The 22618-nt window shown below is 35.4% G+C and overlaps 1 protein-coding gene across 5 annotated transcripts in view; it reads right to left on the minus strand.

Annotated features, from left to right (window-relative positions):
* The window catches only part of CRPPA (CDP-L-ribitol pyrophosphorylase A), a 294345-nt gene that overhangs the window by 123056 nt on the left and 148671 nt on the right, over nt 1–22618 (minus strand). For 4 of the 5 annotated variants that reach the window (XM_084977167.1, XM_021063407.2, XM_021063404.2 and 1 more), the window contains exons 7-8: nt 8096–8173; nt 7568–7660 (exon numbers count right to left, since the gene is read on the minus strand). The exons of the other annotated variant lie outside the window; for it this stretch is intronic. In XM_084977167.1, coding sequence (XP_084833293.1) covers nt 7568–7660; nt 8096–8173 — 171 coding nt within the window. The remainder of the gene's footprint in view (nt 1–7567; nt 7661–8095; nt 8174–22618) is intronic. 5 annotated transcript variants of the gene reach the window in all.

Here is a 22618-nt window from a genome sequence, read left to right on the forward strand (position 1 = left end):
AGATTCCTTGGGAGAGAGGAGAAAATCTCACAGCTCTTGTTACAGAGAGAGAAAAAAAGAGGGACAAATGCAAAAAGGAAAAAACTGGACTTAATAAAAACCAAATTATGAAAAGAAAATAAGGGACAAATACAAAAGAAACCACCAATTGAAAAAAATCCCATGAGTCTTGCGATGAAGATTAAAATACAGAAGGTATTCAAAACTGCTCAGAAAAGGAATATTATACCACCTGTTTCATACTCAACATGACTATAATAATCTGAATTGCTTACTGTATACAAAAGACATCCATGGTGGATCATACAAAGGTAAAAAGATGTCACAGTATAGATAATATTTTTGGGAAAGAGAAGCTACTAAGATACAATCAAGGGCATCCTACGCTTACAGATAAAGATTCTAAGCTAAAGTTCAGAGACATGAAATAACTTGGCCAGGCTAATAGACACCTGTTATCTGCATTCCTAGTACTTGTACCTTAAACCCCATTCCAGGTTCACATCCTTACCACACCAAAGATCTTAAAGTCACAGCCAATTCTTTCTATTCAACACCTCCTTTACAAGAATATAATTTATTTTTCTCTAAGAAGTAAAATCCTTCTTGATATTATAATCAAAGTCAGGCCTGGCATGTTTATATTAACATATGTATTAGTTAATTTATAATTAATGACAAGTATAACATGTAATTTAAAAATAATAAATGGTATTGAAAATGTATTTGGTCCCATCTTTGTAAAGAAATAGCATAACATAATTAAGCTACATGCTATTTCCATCATTTAAAATAGAATCCAGTGCACAAACAAATCTCATAAGAATCCCAGGCATATTTTTTTTAAAATGGAATTACCAAACCAATTGCTTATTTCCTTTTCTAGGGCAAAAATTAATAAGCCACCTAACAAAGGAGGTTGGTTTCATTTATTTTGCCTCCTGAGCATTTCATGTTAAATGTTATAAACTGATTTACTAGGACAGCATAGGCAAATAAATTCACAAACAACTTTGCCCATCTGATCACATTCAGTAAACTACTTAAAGTAAGAAATTAAATAGTGATTCCAAACCCCGTGCTTAATCGAGAAAAAAAATTATTCAGAAAATGAGAAAAAGGCCTCTGGAATTCATTTTCTGTGAAAATAAGTAACCTCTATTCAGACTTGGAGAAGAGACTTGTGGCTGCCTGATGGGACGGGGAGGGAGTGGGAGGGATCGGGAGCTTGGGCTTATCAGACACAACTTAGAATAGATTTACAAGGAGATCCTGCTGAGTAGCATTGAGAACTTTGTCTAGATCCTCATGTTGCAACAGAAGAAAGGGTGGGGGAAAAAATGCAATTGTAATGTATACATGTAAGGATAACCTGACCCCCTTGCTGTACAGTGGGAAAATAAAAAAAAATATTAAAAAAAAAATAAAGACTACCAGAAAGTATGTCCTGCGAGAATCAGTTCCTTACTCATCACCAGTTACATGTCCATCACAATTAATCTTAGGGAATTTCTATATCCTTAACACAAACTCTCCAGCAACCATTTAGCTGTAAGCAAATACCTCCCAAAACTTGAAAAAAAAAAAAAAAAAAAAGTCAATTCTTTCATTTAACACCTCCCATAAGAATGACTTCATCATTCCTCAACTTTGTGTTAGATAGGAATCCCCTCTTGACTGAAATTGCAAAAAGGCTCTAAAGGCATTTTAAACCAGTATTTAGATTTTATTATTGATTTAGACAGGAAATATCTGAGACCTACTGTATAAGAAGAAAACAAATGAAAACATATGTAGAATTTGTGGAAGTGATCGCATTTCTATCATTAAAGCTGTATACAAAGATAAAAGAGAAAACTTTAATGTACCCTAAGTCATGACATTATAAAAATTTAATATGGAATAAACTCATAATTTTCTATAAGGGAAAAATTAAGGTATCCCTAAGGCTACAGTAACAGCATGGTTGAGACTGGAGTAGAAAAGGGAGTTGGACTTACTCCCTAGTCCATTCACTGGCTACTAAATTCTCACACACACACACACACACACACACACTATCCATTAAAAAAAATACATAAACTAGACACCAAAGACATAGAGTTGACCCTTGAACAATGTGGGGGCTAAGGACACCAACACTTTGTGCAGTTGAAAATTCACTTATAACTAATAGCCTCAGAGTACATCATTTCTCCTCCATCCCGCAGTTCCTCTGCTCCCACAGGCTCTCTAGGATTGTGTAGTAACGTAGTATTTACTATCGAGAAAAATCTGCCTCTAGGCGGACCCTACAGTCCAAACCTGCTTTGATCAAGGGTAAACTGTAAAGAGTAAAGCCAATATGAAGGCAGTAAGAATTTACCAAACCTTCCTTGTTTTTTAAGAAATTGTGCCTTAACACGTCTTCTTCCTACAGTAATAAGGTTAACAGAATGACATATACAGAACAAGGAGTTAAGTAAAAGGTGAAAAATACATATTCTGGGTTCTGGTAAGGGATTTAACAGGATCACAGATTTTTTAACTTATATTCAATAAAGGCTCAGTACCCTGTGAAGTTAAAGAAAGAAACCATTAGACTTAAAAGAAGTAATCAATATGTGTTTCCAACTGTCATTTGTTCTTTATTAGGAAAAAATATTAAACACATATATGTGTATATGTATATTTTTAATATTTTTCCGTATTATTTAACACATTCATGAGAGCATAAAAGTAACAAGTGTATATGATAAACTGCACATTGGATTGATTCTGTTCCTGGCTCTGCTATTGGTGAGCCGTGAAAGCTTCTGGAAACAATTTATCTCTGTGACAGTTTCCCCAGATGTGAAAGTATCAAGTGTCAATGAATAGCGGTTTTCTATTTTTTTATTTGCTGACATGTTCAAATAGTAAACATTTTGAAGTATTTTAAAGATCATATATTTTGATCTGTTATGTCAATAAACCACTTCCCGGTAACTAGAACTAAATTAGGCACTTGCGAAGGTTTATTTATGTTTCTCAAAGCATTAAAATTCCATTGGGAATTTGTTTTTTGCTAAAGTAAATTCATGAAAAGATTCCTATCTTCTTAAAGCACCAATAAAATTACTGTCTACACTGTCAGAGGAAATTAAAGCTTTAGAGTAATTATCCAGGTAATTACCATAAAATAATTTTGCTATGGAAAGTGATAAACTATTTTATCAAGTAAAATTAAAAGAGTTCGCTTAAGTTCTCAATTTCGAACCTCTATTTAAATTTGTGGCCGACTGCTTTCTGCTTTTAAAAACTAAACATTTTTTGGTGCTTATTGTTTCAGTGTATTAGCTATGATCACTGAGTAAATAAGAATATACTTGGGAGTTCCCATTGTGGCGCAGTGGTTAACGAACCCGACTAGGAACCATGAGGTTGCGGGTTCGGTCCCTGCCCTTGCTCAGTGGGTTAACGATCCGGGGTTGCCGTGAGCTGTGGTGTAGGTTGGAGCCGCGGCTCAGATCCAGCGTTGCTGTGGCTCTGGCGTAGGCTGGTGCCTACAGCTCCGATTCGACCCCTAGCCTGGGAACCGCCATACACCGCAAGAGCAGCCCAAGAAAATGGCAAAAAAAAAAAAAAAAAAAAAAAGAATATACTGTTCACTGTCTCATTTGATAGTAGTACTGAAGGATATTTTGTGGAAATCAGGCCAGATCCAAATAAATTAGAATCTCTATTTTATTTTTTGGACCTAGAAGGTATATTTTGATAGTTTTACAATTGGTTTTATGTAATCTTGGATGGAAAACGGTTATGTTAGTTTTATCTGCTCAAACTCTCCTCTCCATTGCTGGGGAAAAAATACCTCTGTCAACATTAATTTCTAAGCAAAGACTCAGCCTACAATTCAGACTCTTAGCACTTTTGTGTCTTGTACAATTTAAGTAAAAGCCTATATGTTTTTGGGAGTGATTTTTATATCTGAAATTTTACGAATTGACTTTTTAACATTTAAAATAATTGCTTTTTCTAAATATTGATCGCTACTTAAGTAATGACCGAAAACATGTAAGAGGGATAGAACACAGAGCTAAACATGTCCCATATTGATAGCTATTGTATCAGATGATTCCAAAAAGGGCTTTCAGATGACTGTCTTGACAGCTGAAATCTGAAATAGGTGCTAGCAGTACTATACTCACACCCCTGGTAACCACAAGGAAGAGAGGCTAACAAAAAAATTCAGTCAACTCAGGATAAAATCTTTGCTCCTCAGTAAGTTATGCAATAGATTAAATAGCAACAGAAATCACATCTGAAATGACCCTTACAGATAATTCCTACACAATTTTATGAAAGAAAGCATTGACTTTAGTAAGGTTTTTTTCTTATTCAAAGACATAGAAAGGGGTCTAAATTTTTTCATGTCAACCAGTTTTTAATTTAAGAAAGAGGTTTTTGTTTTTTTTTTTTTTTCTTTCAAATACAGGGTAGGCAAGTACAAGGTATGCTTGATGTCTGAGTATGTATTCCCAAAGGCTCACAGTTAAAAGACCACATAGGATAACAAATATCTTAAGGCACACAGATGGACTGAGAAACACAAAACTTATAAAGTGACCCCACCCAACTATCTCTGCCCACTTTAATGCTAATACCTATTTTACCATCAGTCAGTCTCCCACTGATTGCAGAAACATGGAAAATTCTGATAGTTCAATATAACTACTGTTAAATTAAATTATACCTTCCAGAACAAAGGATTTTTAAAGTTGATCAAATTAACACTGGTAAACTCCTTAAATCATACTCAACATCATCAACAATTAAGAAGCTGGCAAAATCAGACTACTTAAAATACATAAAAAGGATGTAAGAATAATGACCAAGCAGATGATCTAAAAGGATATTTTGAATGAAGTAGTAATAGATAATCCTTTTTACAAAACTAAAAATATTCAAAAGTATTTTTGCAAAATGACTATTTGAAATGAAGCATGCCACAACATTCTCTTGTAACTATCTGCAAGATTATTCAAAAAAGTTTATTTTGCAAACATAACATTTTTAAAAATAGAAGATAAAATTATTTTAAAAAATATCTTAGTTCTTTTCAAATAAAATCTCAATTATGTGTCTTACTCTTTATGGTAAAATTATGTTCCTTTCTTAACATGGATCTTTAAGCAGTAGCCTCTCCCCACCAGGCTATCTTCAATAACAAAGACCTCCTACATTAAATATTTCCTAATCCATTTTGCTTTCATAAAAGCCAGGGAGAAGTTATTTTTGAACAACCAAGACACCTGCAGAACCAGAACTAAAATCTAATCATCCTAAATACCTAGAACTCAGCACCATTAACTGTCTACTCCTTTAGTACTTAGCTCCCTTTAAGGGATAAATATTCCAGATGAGGTTACAAGTCACATGTACCTTTTCAAGGACTATTGATGACAGCTAACAAGGAATTCCGTAGTATTTTTCTATATCTAGATGAAAATATAAAACATAATGTGGGCTGAATCAATAGTATAGGCCTGACATCAATTTTTAGCACTGAGAACATGATCTGAAGTATTTGTCAAACAAATGTCCCAGTGAAACTGACCTTTAGTCCCATTCCTTCTGAGTATTTCTCCTTGTAAAGTAAAACATGACAACACTGCAAGTGACAACTTAATTAGATATCCTCTTAGTTGAAAAAATCCTCACAAACACCTAGCCAAATACAATTTTGCTTTGCATCTTGCTGATTCTTACATATGAACTGAAAATGAAAGTTGATAAACTTTAGCATAGGAAAAAGGGCCACTGCACTTCATCTCAGCCAAGACAAAACAGGCCTTTAAACATTTACAATACATGCATTCGACAACTGTTGTTTCGCATAATCCCCAAATAAAAATGGAGATACTTTTCTATGACACTGATGCCACTTTCGATGGATTTTCTGATGAATAAAAATTTACCTGTTGAACAAACTCTTCTTTGACCATTCTTCTCAGAATTTAAAAATGCTTAACAAAAGCCTTACTTAAAAAAAAAAATCCCCCATGGTAGAATCCTTTTTGTCTTGGTTTAATCTTCCAGCAAAGTAACTCAGATGGAAGTGAAGTAGAGAAAACATAGCCTCTCAGCTGACTGCCATAGATAATATATAATATCTTTTTAATTATATAGCTAGGTACACACATATACATATATGTTTGCATATGTATTCATTACACTTAATATGTATATATGTCTATGTATTTTTATCACTAATGTGAAAATTGCGTTCCCAGATATCTAGACTCAAATTTAAGTTTTTTATTTTACAATTAATATGATTGTCCCACAAAACTCTGTATTTGGTGACTATTTGAATGGTTCTGTCAACTTTTAAGTCACAGGGAAACTGAAACTTTTGGGGGTAAAGTAGCATTACGTAAAGTAGCATCAGAAGGAAAAGATATTGAGCAATTACAGATTACAGAACAATTCAAAATCCAGAGATGGGGGCTCCCATTGTGGCTCAATGGAAACTAATCCAACTAGTATCCATGAGGATGTGGGTTCGATCTCTGGCCTCACTCAGTGGGTCAGGGATCCGTCACTGCCATGAGCTGCGGTGCAGGTCGCAGATGTGGCTCAAATCCCATGGTGCTGTGGCTGTGGTGTAGGCCAGCAGCTGCAGCTGTGATTTGACCCCTACCCTGCGAACTACCATATGCCGCAGAAGCAGCCCTAAAAAGAAAAAAAGAAAAACTTCAGAGACAATTTATGTGATTCTCAATCCAAAAAGGCAGCATTCTTTGCCTTTCCAGTGATTTGTTGCATCCAAAAGATCCAGATTCTAAATATATTCTATTGAAATATTCCTATTAAGTTTACTAATAACCTTAACATCATCACACAGAGTCTATCCAGGCAATGAGAAAATAATGGGTTAACAAATATTAATTATAGAGTTACAATTCTTCAGCTTGTTTTTTTGTTTGTTTTAATGGCTGTATTCACAGCATGTGAAAGTTTCCAGGCCAGGGACTGAATCTGAAACACAGCTGCAACTTACACCTCAGTTGTTGCAACACTGAATACTTTAACCCACTATACCTGGCCAGGGACTGAGCTTGCATCCCCACAGCAACCTGAGCCACTGCAGCTGGATTTTTAACCTACTGTACCACGGAGAACTCCAACTCTCCAGTTTAAAGTAAACATTTTACAGTTTTTAAAGTATGTTGATTTATAGTATACAGATGTATACAATACTATTCTCAAACTGGTTCTAGTAGACATTTCCTTCCTAACTAGAGGATTGTCCATCTTTTCCCTTAGTTTGACTCAGAATACTAGGTAGCCTACCCATCCCCAAAAATCTGACATTTACTGGAATACACGAATTGGAATTGTACAGAAGTCAACAGAAAATTAAATTCAAATATTTATGGAAGTAATACAGAGGACTGACGTTGAGATACAAGAGTAACAATAAAATACAAGAAATAGGTTTTAAAATGCTGTGTGCATATGGCTTTGATGAAGAGAGGTAGAGGAAAAAGGTAGAAAAGTTGAATTCCAAGGACAAAGCCCAAGTTTGAACAAATTCACTTACTGAAATAACAACAACAGGATATAAAATGGAAAGATTACTTTCTTCAAGCATATTCAGTAATTTATGGGTTTCTTCAAAATCAGAGGTCATAACCTGAAAGATTATAAAAATAAAGTGAAAAGACATACATAAATGACTTAAGAGTTAATTCAAGGATAGAAATGGAGAGCTTTTACATAAACATTCAAATACCTATCAAGCTTAATTTTAAACTGTCAAAATATTTTAAAGGACACCCATGAAATTAGAGCTATTAAAATTTAAGTTGTTTGTTAATTCAAAATTTCCTATCTGCTTTATATCAAAAAATTGAAAACATTATCTAAATAAATATCACCTTCTTCTCGTTATGGGAATTATTAGAAAATATTTCCCTACTACGAAAGATAAAAAATAACATTTCCAAAAACATACTGTATAACACAACTAACCTATCAAAATTTTACTGTCAAATATTTGAGAATCGAGGAAACTAAGTACTCTTCCACATTATATTTATACAAATCCTCAATGCATTCAATCACTTACATTCACACAAACAAAACTGTAGCATTGCTCTAAGAGGATTTGCTGAAGATCTTTTCCAGATGTGACTTTCTTCATATGCTAGGAGAAAAAATTAGAGGGAAAAAGAGTTTATAAACTAGACAGAAAGACCAAACATAAACAACTTTATGAGCACAAAATTTCTATAGGTACACAAGGCCAAGGACCATGTATAAAATAATAATTCAGAGTGAAGTTCACAGGGCTACCAAGAAGAAAAAATTAGTCCATAAATAATTAAAATTATTGTAGCAAAGAAGGATATAATAAATTGTTTTATATAAGAAAAAATATCTTGAGAACAGGCTCAAGATATCCATGAATGGGTAAATGGTCTGACTTTTCTTACATGGGAATAGGGAAATACTTTTCTTTTTATTACACAAAAATGTATTGTAGAGAATATTGGAATAAAATTTAAAAGTTGATTAGACAAGGCTTGTTAAAGGACTCTGCAAGCATATGAAATACTACAGTTACAAAGAATAGATTTAATTAAGCATGGAATGACTAGAAACAGGGGGAAAAAAGAGATGATCATAATTCGCCTTCTTCTGAAGGTTCAGATCAACATGCAGAGTAGCAAGATCCTGAGCTCACCCTTCCCATGAACACACCAAAACTACAATACTTAGAAATATTATCTCTGAGAATGCCTTGTAGAACAGCAGCACAGACTTTCTATAGATAAGGATATTAAGAAAAGGACACATCAAGACATGTAGGACAGGCAGAGAAGCAGAGATGCAGTCTAGTCAGAACTCCCACCTCAAGTGCAGCAATCCGTAAGGAGGAGATGTATCACGACCATGAAGATTCCCCCTGAGGGGAATCTGAGCCCTACATTGGCCTCCCCAGCCTGGGGGACCTACATCAGAAAGGTGAGCCCTCTAATATCTGGCTTTGAAAGCCAACAGGGCATACACATGCGGAGAGCCAAAGGTCTATTGGAAGTTGAGATTCTGCTCTTGAAATGCCATGCACAAACTCACTCATCCAGAAGCCCAACACAGAGGTAGTACCTTCAAAAGAGCCTTGGTACAAGAAGGAGATTCAGGAGTTCCCTTCGTGGCTCATCGGTTAGTGATCCTGACTAGGATCCATGAGGATGCAGGTTGGATCCCTGGACTCAATCAGTGGGCTAAGGATCTGGCATTGTCGTGAGTTGTGATGGTCTCAGAACCCGTGTTGCTATGGCTGTGGTGCAGGCCAGCATCAGCAGCTCCAATTTTACCGCTAGCCTGGGAACTTCCATATGCTGTGGGTGTGGTGCTAAAAAGCTAATAAATAAATATAAAAAGAAGGAGATTTAATGATGAATTTTAGGGCATGTGCTAGAGGGATAGAAATCTGGTGGAATCTTCTCCAGAGAAAGCAGCACTGGCAGGCATCTAACCCCCGCTCCTTCCACCTTGACAGGTACCATTTCTCTCAATTTTCATCAGCCTAGCTAACACCTTGTACCTTGCCCCAGTATTCCCTTCAGAAACAGCCCTGCCCAACCCACCCAATTCACCCAACATGACAGGGTTTTCCAAAGCAGCTCCTACCTGACTCCACCCTATGGTTAGCCTGAGCACCAGCACCCCTGCTCTGAGGGGCCAGCCCCACACACAAACACTCCTACAGCAGTTGTGAACAGACTTCTGAGCCAGCCAGGTCAAGGACCAGCATACACTTTCTACCTGTCTGCAACAACTGTGACCCAATCACAAGGAGGGCTCATGCACCCCAAATAGGGGGTACTCCTAGAGCACCTGGCTCTGGTGACCAGCCAGGAGAGAATTACCACGAGGCCCCATAGGATACCATTTATATAAAGCCACTCTCAAAACCAGGCTATATAGTTGATATACCTCATACACAGAAAAACAAGGAAATAAAAGAGTATCTTCCAAGTGAAAGAAGGGAAAACTTAAAAAAAAAGAGAAACATTTATTAAATGAAGAGTTTGAATTAATAGTCATCAATATGCTCAATGAATGGGGATAAAAACAGATGGACTCAGTGAGAATTTAAAAATCAAATATAGAAAAGAGACAGAGCTAAAGAATAAAATAATTGTAATGAAAAATACACGAGGGGATCAATAGCAGATGAGAAGATGCAGAAGAACAGATTACTAATGAGGATGATATGGTACAACAAATCACTCAAAACAGCAAAAAAAGGTAAGAATTAAAAAATTGAGAATTAAAAAAAAATTGACTGCTTATACAATATCAAGTATACTAATATTTGCATTATAAAAGTCCCAGAAGGAAGAGAGAAAAAGAGAGAGAAGAACAAAAAAACCTATTTGAAAAAATAATGGCTGGGGAGTTCTCGTTCATGGCACAGCGGAAACGAATCGGACTAGGAACCATGAGGTTGCAGGTTTGATCCCTGGCCTTGCTCAGTGGGTTAAGGATCCAGCGTTGCCATGAGCTGTGGTGTAAGTCACAGATGCAGCCTGGATCTGGCATTGCTGCGGCTTTGGCGTAGCCTGGTGGCTATAGCTCCAATTAGAGCCCTAGCCTGGGAACCTCCATATGCTGCAGGTGCAGCCCAAAAAAAAGGACAAAAACACAAAAAAAAAAGAAAGAAAAAAGAATGGCTAAAAATGTTCCAAACATGGATAAAGAAAGAGACATCTAAGTTCCAGAAGCATATTGTGTCCGAAACAAGATGACAAAGAAACCCAAACCAAGATACCCTATAATTAAAATGCAAAAATTTAAAGACAAAGAAAATGAAAAGCAGCAAGAAAAAAACAAGTTACATACAAGGGAAGCTCCATAAGATTATCTGAAATTTTCCAGCAGAAATTTTATAGGCCAGAAGGACTAGCAAGAAATAAAGTAAGAAAGGAGAAAATTTACAACCAAGAATACTCTACCTAGCAAGATTATCATTCAGAATTGAAAGACAGTTTCCCAGAAACAAAACTAAAGTAGTTCATCACCTCTAAACTGGTCTTACAAGAAATGTTGAAGGGAATTATTTAAACAGAAAAGATCATACCTAGAGACCAGACATTTATAAAGAAAAACTAACTGGTAAAGGCAAACGTATAGTAAAAGTAGATCGAACACCTATATAGCTAGCATAAAGATTAAAAGACAAAAGTAGTAAAATCATCTGTGTCTAAAATATTTCGGCGACATACAAAATAAAAAGATAAAAAATATGGCATCAAAAACAAAACATGTGGAAGAGTACTTTTAGAATGCATTTGAACTTAAGCCACCATCAAGTTAAAATAGACTATTAAATACATAGTGTGTTATGTATGAACCTTATGGTAACCACAAATCAAAAACCTCTAACAGGAAACACAAAAATTAAGAGAAAGGAATCCAAACATTACACTAAAGAATGTCATCAAATCAGAAGGGGAAAGAACAAGAGAAGAAGAAAGGGATAAAAACTACAAAACCAACCAGAAAACAACAGTATCTATCAACATTAATTCAAACAAAAAGCACTAAATGCTACTATCCAAAGACATAGGCAGCCTTTTGACCAAAAAGGCACATGAAAGAGCTCAACATTTTTAATTATTAGAGAAATTCAAATCAAAACTACAATGAGGGGAGTTCCCATTGCAGCACAGCAGAAACGAATCTGACCAGGAACCATGAGGTTGCAGGTTTGATCCTTGGCCTTGCTCAGTGGGTTAAGAATCTGGCATTCCTGTAAGCTGTGGTGTAGGTCCCAGATGAGGCTCAGATCCCGTGTTGCTGTGGTTGTGGCGTAGGCCTGGTGGCTGTAGCTCCAATTTGACCCCTAGCCTAGGAACCTCCACAGGCTGCAAGTGCGGCTGTAAAAAGTGAAAACAAACAAACAAACAAACAAAAATCTACAATGAGGAACCACTTTGCAATATTAAAAATAGCCATCATAGAAAAAAATCTGCAAATGAAAAATGCTGGAGAGGGTGTAGAGAAAAGGGAACCCCACAAACTGTTGGTAGGAATGTAAGCTGGTACAGCCACTACCAAGAAAACGGTATGGAAGTTCCTTAAAAAACTAAAAATAGAGCTACCATGTGATCTTGCAATCCCACTCCTGGGCGTATCTGGAGGAAAACAATAATTTGAAAAGATACATCCAACCCAATGTATACACTGATATGGTGTACATATATATGTGTATGTATACATGTGCATATGTGTATACACACACACATGCACACACAATGGAACATTACTCAGCCATAAAAACGAATAGTCTTTTCATTTGCGGCAACATGGATGGACCTAGAAATTATTGCACTAAGTGAAGTAAGTCAAACAGAGAAAGACAAACATCATATGAGATCACTCGTGTGCAATCTTAGAAAATGGCACAAATGAACTTATTTATAAAACAGAAGCAAAATATTAGCAACCTGAATTCTACAACACCTTAAAAGGAGCACATATCATAATCAACTGAGATTAATTCCAGGGATACAAGTTTAATTCAATATGCACAAACCAATCAACATGATATAACACACTCATAAAATGAGGAATAAAAATCAGATGATTGCCTCAACAGATCCAGAAAAAGCTTTTGACAAAAGTTAACATTCATTTATGATAAAATTTCTCAAAAAAGTATAGCAGGAATATATCTTAACATAAAAATGGACATTTATGACAAACTCACAGCTAACATCATACTCAATGCTGAAAAGCTGACAAGGACAAGGATGCAAAACACTTTTATACAATGTAGTATGGAAAGTCCTAGCCATAGCAATCATCTCAAGATAAGAGCTAAAAAGCACTAAAACTGGGAGGGAAAAAATAAAATGGTCACTATTTGCAGATGCCATGATACTACATATAGAAAACCCTAAAAACTCCACCAAAAACCTATTAGAATAAATGAATTGAGTAAAATTATAGAATACAACCTCAAAATATAGAAATCTGTTTTATTTCCTTACACTATCAGAAAGTGAAATTAAGAAGGCAATTCTATTTATAATTGCATCAAAAAAAAACCCTAGTAATAAATGTAACCAAGGAGGGTAAATATGTGTACTCTGAAAACTAGGAAACATTGATGAAAGAAATTAAGATGACATCATTGCATGTAAAGATATTGTGTTCATGGATTGGAAGAAAAATTATTGTTAAAATGATGATACCACCCAAGGCAATCTACAGATTTAATTTGATCCCTGTCAAAATACCAATGGTGTTTATCTTAGAACTAGTACAAATAATTCTAAAATAGCTATGAAATAATAAAAGGCCCCAAATAGCCAAAGCAATCTTGAAAAAAAAAAAAAAGAACAAAGCTGGAGGTATCACGCTCATACTATGAAGCTATAGTAATCAAAACTGTATACTACTGACACAAAAACAGACATATAGATCAATGCAACAGAGTAGTGAGCCTAAAATAAACCCATACTTATCTAGTTAATTCATTTATGTCAAAGAAACCAACAACACATAGCGGAGGAAAAACAGTCTCCTCAATAGACAGTGTTGAGAGAACTGAGCAGCTACATGCAAAAGAAGGAAACTGAACCACTTTCTTATACCACATATAAAAATAAACTCAAAATGGATTGAATACTTAAATGTAAAACCAGAAACCATAAAACTCCTAGAAGAAAACACAGGGAGAACACTCTGACATAAGTAATAGCAATTTTTTGGAATCAGTCTCCTAGGTCAAAGGAAACAAAAGCAAAAATAAATAAGACAGTTAAACTGGCAAGCTTTTACATAGTAAAGGAAACCATCAACAAAATGAAAAGACCAACTCTTAAATGAGAGAAAATATTTACATATGATATGATCATAAAGAGTAACATGCAAAATATATAAACAACTCATACAACTGAGTATCAAAAAAAATTAAAAAATAGACAGAAGTCCTGAACAGACATTTCTCCAAAGACGACATAGAGATGTTCAGCGAGCACACAAAAAGATAGTATCACTAATCATCAGAGAAATGCAAATCAAAACTACCATGAGATATCACCAGATACTTGTCAGATTGGCTATCATTAAAAAGACCCCAAATAAATATTGGCAAGAATGTGGAGAAAAGGGAACCCTAGTGTCCTGCTGGTAGGAACATAAACTGCTGCAGCCACTATGGAAAACAGTATGGAGCTTCCTCAAAAAATGAAAAATGTAACTATTGTAGTAACTAGCAATTCCACTCCTGGGTATTTATCCAAAGAAAATGAAAACACTAATTCAAAAATATATAAGTACCCTTATGTTTATTGAGGCAGCCAAGATATGGAAGCAACCTATGTGTCTATCAATAGATGAATGAATAAAGATGATGTGGGGTGTGCATGTACATGTATCTTATGAATATAAAATATACACACAATGGAAATACACTCAGCTATTTAAAAAAAGAATGAACTCTTTTCCTTTGCAAAAACATGCATGGACCTAGAGGGTATTATGTTAAATGAAGTAAATCAAAGAAATTCATTTATGTGCGGAATCTAAAAAACAGAACAAATGAACAAAACAAAACAGAAACAGACTGGTGAGAACAAGGTAATGATTATCAAAGGGGTTGGGAGTGGGAATAGGGTGATGGGCAAAATAGGTGAAGAACATTTAGTAGTACAGACTTCCAGCTATAAAAGTTAAGATTCCAATTCCAGTGGCTCAGGTTGCTATGGAGGTGAAGGTTGATCCCCAGCCCAACACAGTGAGTTAAAGGTACAGGAATTGCCACAGCTGTGACTTGGATTCAATCCCTGGCCTGGAGATTCCATACGCCACAAATGTAGCCATGAAAATTAAAAAAACAAACTCATGGAATTTAATATGGAAAAAGGGAATCTAATCAAAAATATTGTGGTAATCTTGTATGGGGACAGATGGTTACTAAGCTTATCTTGGTGAGCAATTCATAAGGAATATACATGTCAAATCTCAATGCTGTACACCTAAAACTACTATCAACTATACTTCAATTAAAAAATAAAAACAAAAATTATAATATAGAGAAATAAGGCTAATTAGAGCCATGGTAATAAAAAAGATCATTACCAGAGGTAGTCCCAGACTAGACATAGAATAGCACATATACTACAAAAGTTTTCCTCATAAAATTTTTATTCCATATAAATTGAATATTCTAACTAATCTCTATTTTTTCTATTACAGCTATATGAACAAGAAACCACTAAACAATGGATGTGTTATAATGATATCTTTGTTATTGCAACTACATAAAAAATAACATTTCCATGGTTAATACTGGCACTGCATTTAGAAAGCTTCACAATCCTAATTCTGGAATACAATGCTTGTTCCATAGTAAAACATGAGCCTCTGTACCTCAAAGAACATTCCCTCTTCAGTAGAATTCAGCTTGTTTATACTTAATTGTGCCAGAATATCTGAGAAAAAGAAGTGAATATTTTGAGGTCTTAGCTATGCTATAGAAATTACTTGGCTCATAAATTTAGAGAACATTATTTTGGTTTCAAGTTCTTAAGTACAAATTTCAAAGAGCACATTATAAAAAAAAATGACTTTCATAGTCATCAACCACATATTGATAGTAAAAGAGGAAATCAGTTTCCATTGTGCAACACTGAGTTTGTTCAAGGAGTCACATCTTCTAGATATTACAGGAAGCTTTTCTCAGGGATTTCTCACATATTTAAACAGTTTTAAAGCCATGAATAGCTAATTTACTCTAGATGGGCTTTTCATGGATGTTCACATGGCAGGCAAACTTGCAAAGATGAACATCTCCCTTCTTGGAGTAGATCTACTTATGCTCCAGAGAGTAAAGACATCTCTCTCTATAGAGCATCTCTGCGTGGCATTCTAGAGTAATAAATACAATGTCTCTCTTGTTCTGTAAGAGGAGGATGGGCTGGTTTTGCCAGCAGTCCCTGTATAAGGCCAGGACTTCCTAATATCAAGATTCTTCTTCAACGAGCTCCACGCCCCAGCAACACCCAGCCATAATTGCATTTCTTGGTGCTGCACTGTTACTCTCCTTACCACTACTGTTGTAACAAATTGTCTTTTCCCTGACACTGGAATTTCATGTCTTTTGCCAATATTTACAATATTGGCATGTGTGTTTGCATACAAGGTGGCTATAATCCTCAGATCCTGCTTTGTTTCTGACTCAACAGATATGAACTAAGGCAACCACATCATCAGATCTTAAACAAACATGAATGAATTTTGAACCCCCCCGAAAAAAGACTTACTATGAAATTCTTCTAGATGGATATAAGTAAGCCTAGGATGAGAACTTGAGAGACATTCCAGTTTATCTTTTTCAAGTATTAAAATTGATAAAATTATTAAGGACAAGGTATGGAAACTTGGAGGATAGAAACATCTTTTAAATCACTAGCAAATGCCTGACAAATAAGTTTTAAAAACTTACCAGTTTTATTTTTAATGTTTCAAGAACAAAAGCAATGTTTTTGTTCTTGAAACCAACTATGCAAGTTTCTTTAAAAAGGTTAAAAAAAAAATCCAAAATTGCCCCTACCTAGAAATAACTACCCTGAACATCAGATAAATATCATTTCTATAATCCTCTATTAATACTACATGCAGTAAACTGGCAGGACAAAAAGATAGCAGGACAAAAGTTAATAAACTTCGCTAAAATAGAATGACATGCATATCATTTTTAAATTATTTAAAGTTAGCAAAAAAATTTAAATATAATAAAACTAAAGACACTGCTAAACTTCAGATAATTCTTCACCCTCAAAGAGCTTTTCCTAAACATTATCATGGACAATATTAACACACATCATTTCTAAGACAGTATTAATTGATTTCCTTCTACAAAAGAGAATGAAATAGCACCTTTTTTTTTTTTTTTATCTTTTTGCTATTTCTTGGGCCACTCCCACAGCATATGGAGGTTCCCAGGCTAGGGGTCTAATCGGAGCTGTAGCCACCAGCCTACACCAGAGCCACCGCAACACGGGATCCGAACCGCATCTGCAACCTACACCACAGCTCATGGCAATGCCGGATCCTTAACCCACTGAGCAAGGCCAGGGATCAAACCCACAACCTCATGGTTCCTAGTCGGATTCGTTAACCACTGAGCTGTGACGGAAACTCCTGAAACAGCACATTTTAAATCTTCTACTACAAACCAGTTCTGGTCAATTGCATTTGTACCCTGATGAGGTTTATTAGACTCAAAGCCTGTGCTATAGTCATAATTCACACAATTTACACATGTCTACACTCAAGAAAACTGTTATAAACTTATAAATGGAGAGATTTTGTTTAAATTAATTCACTGCTCTAGTTGATGAACTTTGGATGCAGATAGTTTTTTTGTTTTTTTTTGGACCAAACCTGCAGTATATGGAAGTTCCCCAGCTAGGGGTCAAATTGGAACTTCAGCTGCAGGCCTAACCCCAGCCACAGCAACACCAAATCTGAGCTGCATTTGTGACCTACACCACACCTTGCAACAATGCCAGATTCTTATTCTGCTGAGAGAGGCCAGAGATCAAACCTGCATGCTCATGGAGACTACATCAGGTTCTTAACCCACTGAGTCACAATGGGAAGGAAATCCAGGCTGGGGGTTTGTTTGTTTTAAACAAAAATCTTACCATTTTTAAATTCCTTGAGTTTTTTATACTGGAAGAATAGCTTAGCTGGGAACAAAAGTTCAGTTCCACACTTTCTCTCACAGATTTGCAGTCACTGTACCACCAACTTCAAACACTATTTCAAAGCATTGTCCTGATACTTTTTAAAGTTGTGTCTCATTTACTCCCTCTACATTCACCATTTTATTGGGTAGATGTCAACATCAAGTTGCTCTACCAGGAACTAGTCATAGAAGTCCCATATGAATTATTTTCCTATTGTCTAACTAAATGACAATTTGGCTGCTGATAATACTCTTCGATTCTACTTTCATTCCCTCCAATGTTTATAGGCAATGCTTCATTGTATATATTTGGATGATGAGTATTGTGGAGATGCAAGAGGTCAGGCAGAGTATCTTTTCTCTAAGCTTTGTTTTTTTTGCTCCTAGGTGCCTACCTGAAGAATTCTTTAAGAGGAAGTTCAAAATCCTAACTAGAATCAGACTATATTTAATTACGAATTGCTATTCCTCAATTTTTCCTGCAAATATGCCCTTTATGTCTTACAGAACTAATTTTTCAACTCAAGAAAATATTCTTCTAACTTCCATAATAACTTCTTGATTTGTCTACTTGACCTGTCAACATTATCCATGTTGGATGCCTTCATCATAATTCACATCTATTCCCTTTTAGTTATCATTTAATTTGTACTTGTAATACATTGTGATTATCTCAAGTTTCTATGATAATTACCTGACCTTTGCTAAGTATTTCTAAAATAGTGTGCTCTAATTGTTTCCACAGTTGTCAGTCACTATTAATCTCTTGCAATGCCATCTTCTGAATTTTCACCTTTCTTGAACTTAGATTTTTATTGGGTTATTCTACAGAACCAAAAGGTGTGAAAATATTTTGAGGGATAGGAAGACTCTTGAGGTTTCTTGAAGATTTTTATGATCAGATTTGTGTGTGCTGTGATTATTTTTAGTATACATTGTCAAGCTTACTAAGTATTATTTTTACCCGCTGAAAAGTTAAAAATGGTAAGCACTGACAGTTTCTCTGACTCTTCTTGAGGTACTGATGATAATTAAGGGACTTTCTCTGACTTTTCCCTGACCTTTATTTTTTCATCCCCTTTAAAAAATACAAAAACCAAACTACATTTTTTTTCCATCTTGAAATTGAGACTTTTAAAGTAATTGTTTCCAGTGAAGTTTAATTCTTTTATTTGGTCATACTGCTTTTCTCCAAAACAGAAAACAAAGAATAATTTCCATGCTTAAGTAAAGAAACTTAGATATTACCTAAATATAGATGAGGAGACTTTGACACCTTTAATAAACAAAGAACTTCTTACATGATGCTATTAGGTTGTTTATGAAAAAGTTCTATGGCATCATTTTATGCTGTCATTCCCAATGTTTCCACACTCAAACACAACAAATGGAACAACCTCCTGGCTAGAATTCCTTGTTCTATAAATATTTTGGTTCAAGGAACATTTAAACAAAATTTAAAACAAACTTCCAATGTGTGTAGTAAAAATTTAAAAGTATATGTTAAAAAAAACCCACCATGAAATACTTTCCTTACGTCATAAAAAAATAAGAATTTAGAAGATATTTACTACCAAATAAATGAAAACATCTGCATATTCAAAATGCTATTTAAAGTAGGGATATTAAGAAGGCAGACGGGTTGCCAAAAAATATTTTTCCTTTCAAGAGGAGTTAAGGCTTAACTAAAGCTGAAAATCTTTAATTCAAGTCTCACAAGTCAGAGGTTCAAAAATGTGTTTCTGAAAAGCCAAGCTGCTTTTTACAGAACATGTGGGCTGGATCATCTCTGAATCCATCTATTTATCACCTTCCTGCCATTCAAAATGACACTAACGTCCATATGAACAAGGGAGTCAGAGAGATGCACTTTCTACTCTGTAGATGACACATTAACAATTCAAAATCTTCAGGTTGCCAAAGGGCAGGGAAGTGGGGAGATGTTGGTCCAAGGGTACAAAGTTTCTGTTAGGCAAGATGAGTAAGTTTTGAGAATTTAATACATGGCATCACAGCTATTATTAATATTATACTATATAACTAAAATTTATTATAAGTAAATCTTGTGTTCTCTCTGCAAAAAAAAAAAAAAAAGTCTATGTATTGTGATGGACCTATTACCTTGATTGTGGTGATCATTTTAAAGTGTATGTCAAAACATCAAATTGTATACATTAAATATACACAACTTTCTTCAATTATACCTCAAAGCTGATTCAGGAGTATTTCCTTACCGCACATCCAGAATTTTGAAGAGAATCATATGTAGCTAAAACTGCTACCGACAGAAGAAAGTCTAGATCAAGAGTTCATCAGTCACTGTCCTTATCAATGGAGTTGTCTGAGGCCTATGGGTGCTGTGTCTGGATCTTTGATCAGAAGAAAACAGCCCACAGCTTCTCTGTCTTCCTTTTCAATGACCTTTACCTGTCTACTCTTTCATGAGGTATCTACTTTTTTCAAATTCTGAGTTGCCAGTTAAAATTTAGGTCATGGTTATTTTTAGACTTCTGTGGAGTTTTCTCCATCTAGTACTGAGCATTTACTCTATTATTATTTTCCATTTTTTAGAATCAAGTCTAAAGCTCTTTTTGTAGGTGAGGGCATAACCTCTGAAGCCAAAATCCCTGGGGGTTTGAGGCTAGTTCTTTGACAAATTTGCTGTACCACTTCGGGCAAATTACTTAAGCCCTGTAGTTCAGTTCACTTATCAGTAAAAAGAATACTTCACAATTGAGGGATTAGCTAAATTAGTATGTGCGAGTTAAATCCTTTTTTAGGACTTCTCACCTATTGGCTGGTTTCCTGGGAAGCTTCAGAGCAAAGAGCTACAGTTTTAAGACAATGAATGTCCATAGAGTTTTTGAGGTGGTAAAGCAATCAGCTTACCTCGCCATGCTATATGAACTATGGACACCCAACCATGAACACTAAGTGGATGGATCACACCAGTGGCTCTCTACTTCCTAAGGTGCCACAATAAGACGCAGAACAAGGACTTCCTGGGGCTTTGGCTTTTGGAACATGTGAGTTGAGTTCATACTGACAGCCTGGATTTTAGGACAACAAAGGGTCAAGTCCAAGCTAAAAGGAGCACAGTCTCCTCAAGGCTTGCCCAGGAGGTGGTGCTACTGAAGGAAAGGAAAAACTAAATTCTTCATGGGGATGTCTGCTGCTCATGACTAGCAGTAACCTCCATGAGACTAACAATAGCCTCCTGCAGAAATGTGTGCTTGCTTGGGTGGACCTTCCCCTTCACCAAAACCCTGTGTATACTGATCTTCCCCACTGCCTCTTTGGAGTGGTTTCTCAGAGCTATCTTAAATGCTTCCTACCAGGCTATAATCCTTATTTTGGCCCAAATAAAACTTAACTGGGGGGGAGGGGGAATCAAGATGGCAGAGGAGTAAGACATGTTGCTCACCTTCTCCCATAAACACATCAAAAAAAAAAAAAAAAAAAAAAAAAAAAACCTACATGTACAACAATTCCCACAGAACCTCTACTGAATGCTGGCAGAAGACCCTAAACCTCCAAAAAGGGCAAGAAACCCTCTGTGTAACTGTGTAGAATGAAAGGGAAAAAAGTGAGAAGCAGGGGGGAAAAAAAAGGAATCAGAATGGTGCCAGCACTCCTGAGAGGGAGCTGTGAAAGAGGGAAGGAACCCATACCCTGGGAATCCACCTAACTGACAGGGAGATCAACCGAGACAAATGATAATGAAAACACAACCACCTGTATTGTTCATAACAATACAGGCCTTCCTCAAAAAAAGAAGAAAAAAAAATCAAATAAATAACTTAAACTACCACCTAAAAGAATGAGAAAAAAAGCAAATAAAACCTAAAGTCAGAAGAAAGAAGGAAATCATAAAGATCAGAGAGGAAATCAATAAAATAGAGATTTAAAAAACAACATAAAAAATCAATAAAACCAAGAGCTGGTTCTTTGAAAGGGTAAACAAAATTGACAAATCTCTGTCCAGACTTATCAAGAATAGGAGAGAAAGCATTCAAACAAAATAAGAAATGAAAAAGGAGAAATCTCAGTGGATACTGCAGACATACAGAAAACTGTAAGGGAATACTAGGAACAATTATATGCCAACAAATTTGACCACTTATATAGTCTGCCAAAACTGAATCAAGAAGAAATAGATCAACTGAACAGATCAATCACTAGAAATGAAATTCAATATGTAATAAAAACACAGATAGCTTCACAGGCGAATTCTACCAAACATACAAGGAAGAACCAAAACCAAAGATACTACCAAAAAAGAAAATTAAAGGCTGATTATGTTTGATGAAAATAGTCACAAAAATTCTCAACAAAATTTTAGCCAACCAAATCCAACAACACATAAAAGAAATCATACACCACAACCAAGAGGGATTCATCCCAAGTTCACAAGGATGGTTCAACATACGTGAATCAGTGTCATACACTACATATACAAAAGAAAAGTCAAAAATCATACAACCACCTCAAGAGATGCAGAAAAAGCCAACATCCATTGTTGAAAAATTCCAACATCCATTCATGATAAAAACTCTTACCAAAGTGGGTTTAGAGGTAACATACCTTAACATAGTAAAAGCCATTTATGACAAACCCACATTTATGACAAAGCCGATAAAATACTCAACAGAGAAAAGCTGAATGCCTTCCTACTAAAATCTGGAACAACACAAGGACGCCCACTCTCACCACTTTTATTCAACATAGTATTGCTAGCCAAAGCAATCGAACAAACAAAAGAAATAAAAGGTATCCAAATTGGAAGATTAAGAGGTAAAATTGTTACTCTCTGCAGGTGATATGATACTATATATAGAAAACCCTAAGGACTCAACACAAAATCGATCTACTCAAACT

The sequence above is a fragment of the Sus scrofa genome, chromosome 9 (genome assembly GCF_054392235.1).
Source record: "Sus scrofa isolate SSC_HxYL_T2T_F1_AM1 chromosome 9, Sscrofa_HxYL_maternal_Yorkshire_Landrace_v2.0, whole genome shotgun sequence".
NCBI lineage: Eukaryota > Metazoa > Chordata > Mammalia > Artiodactyla > Suidae > Sus > Sus scrofa.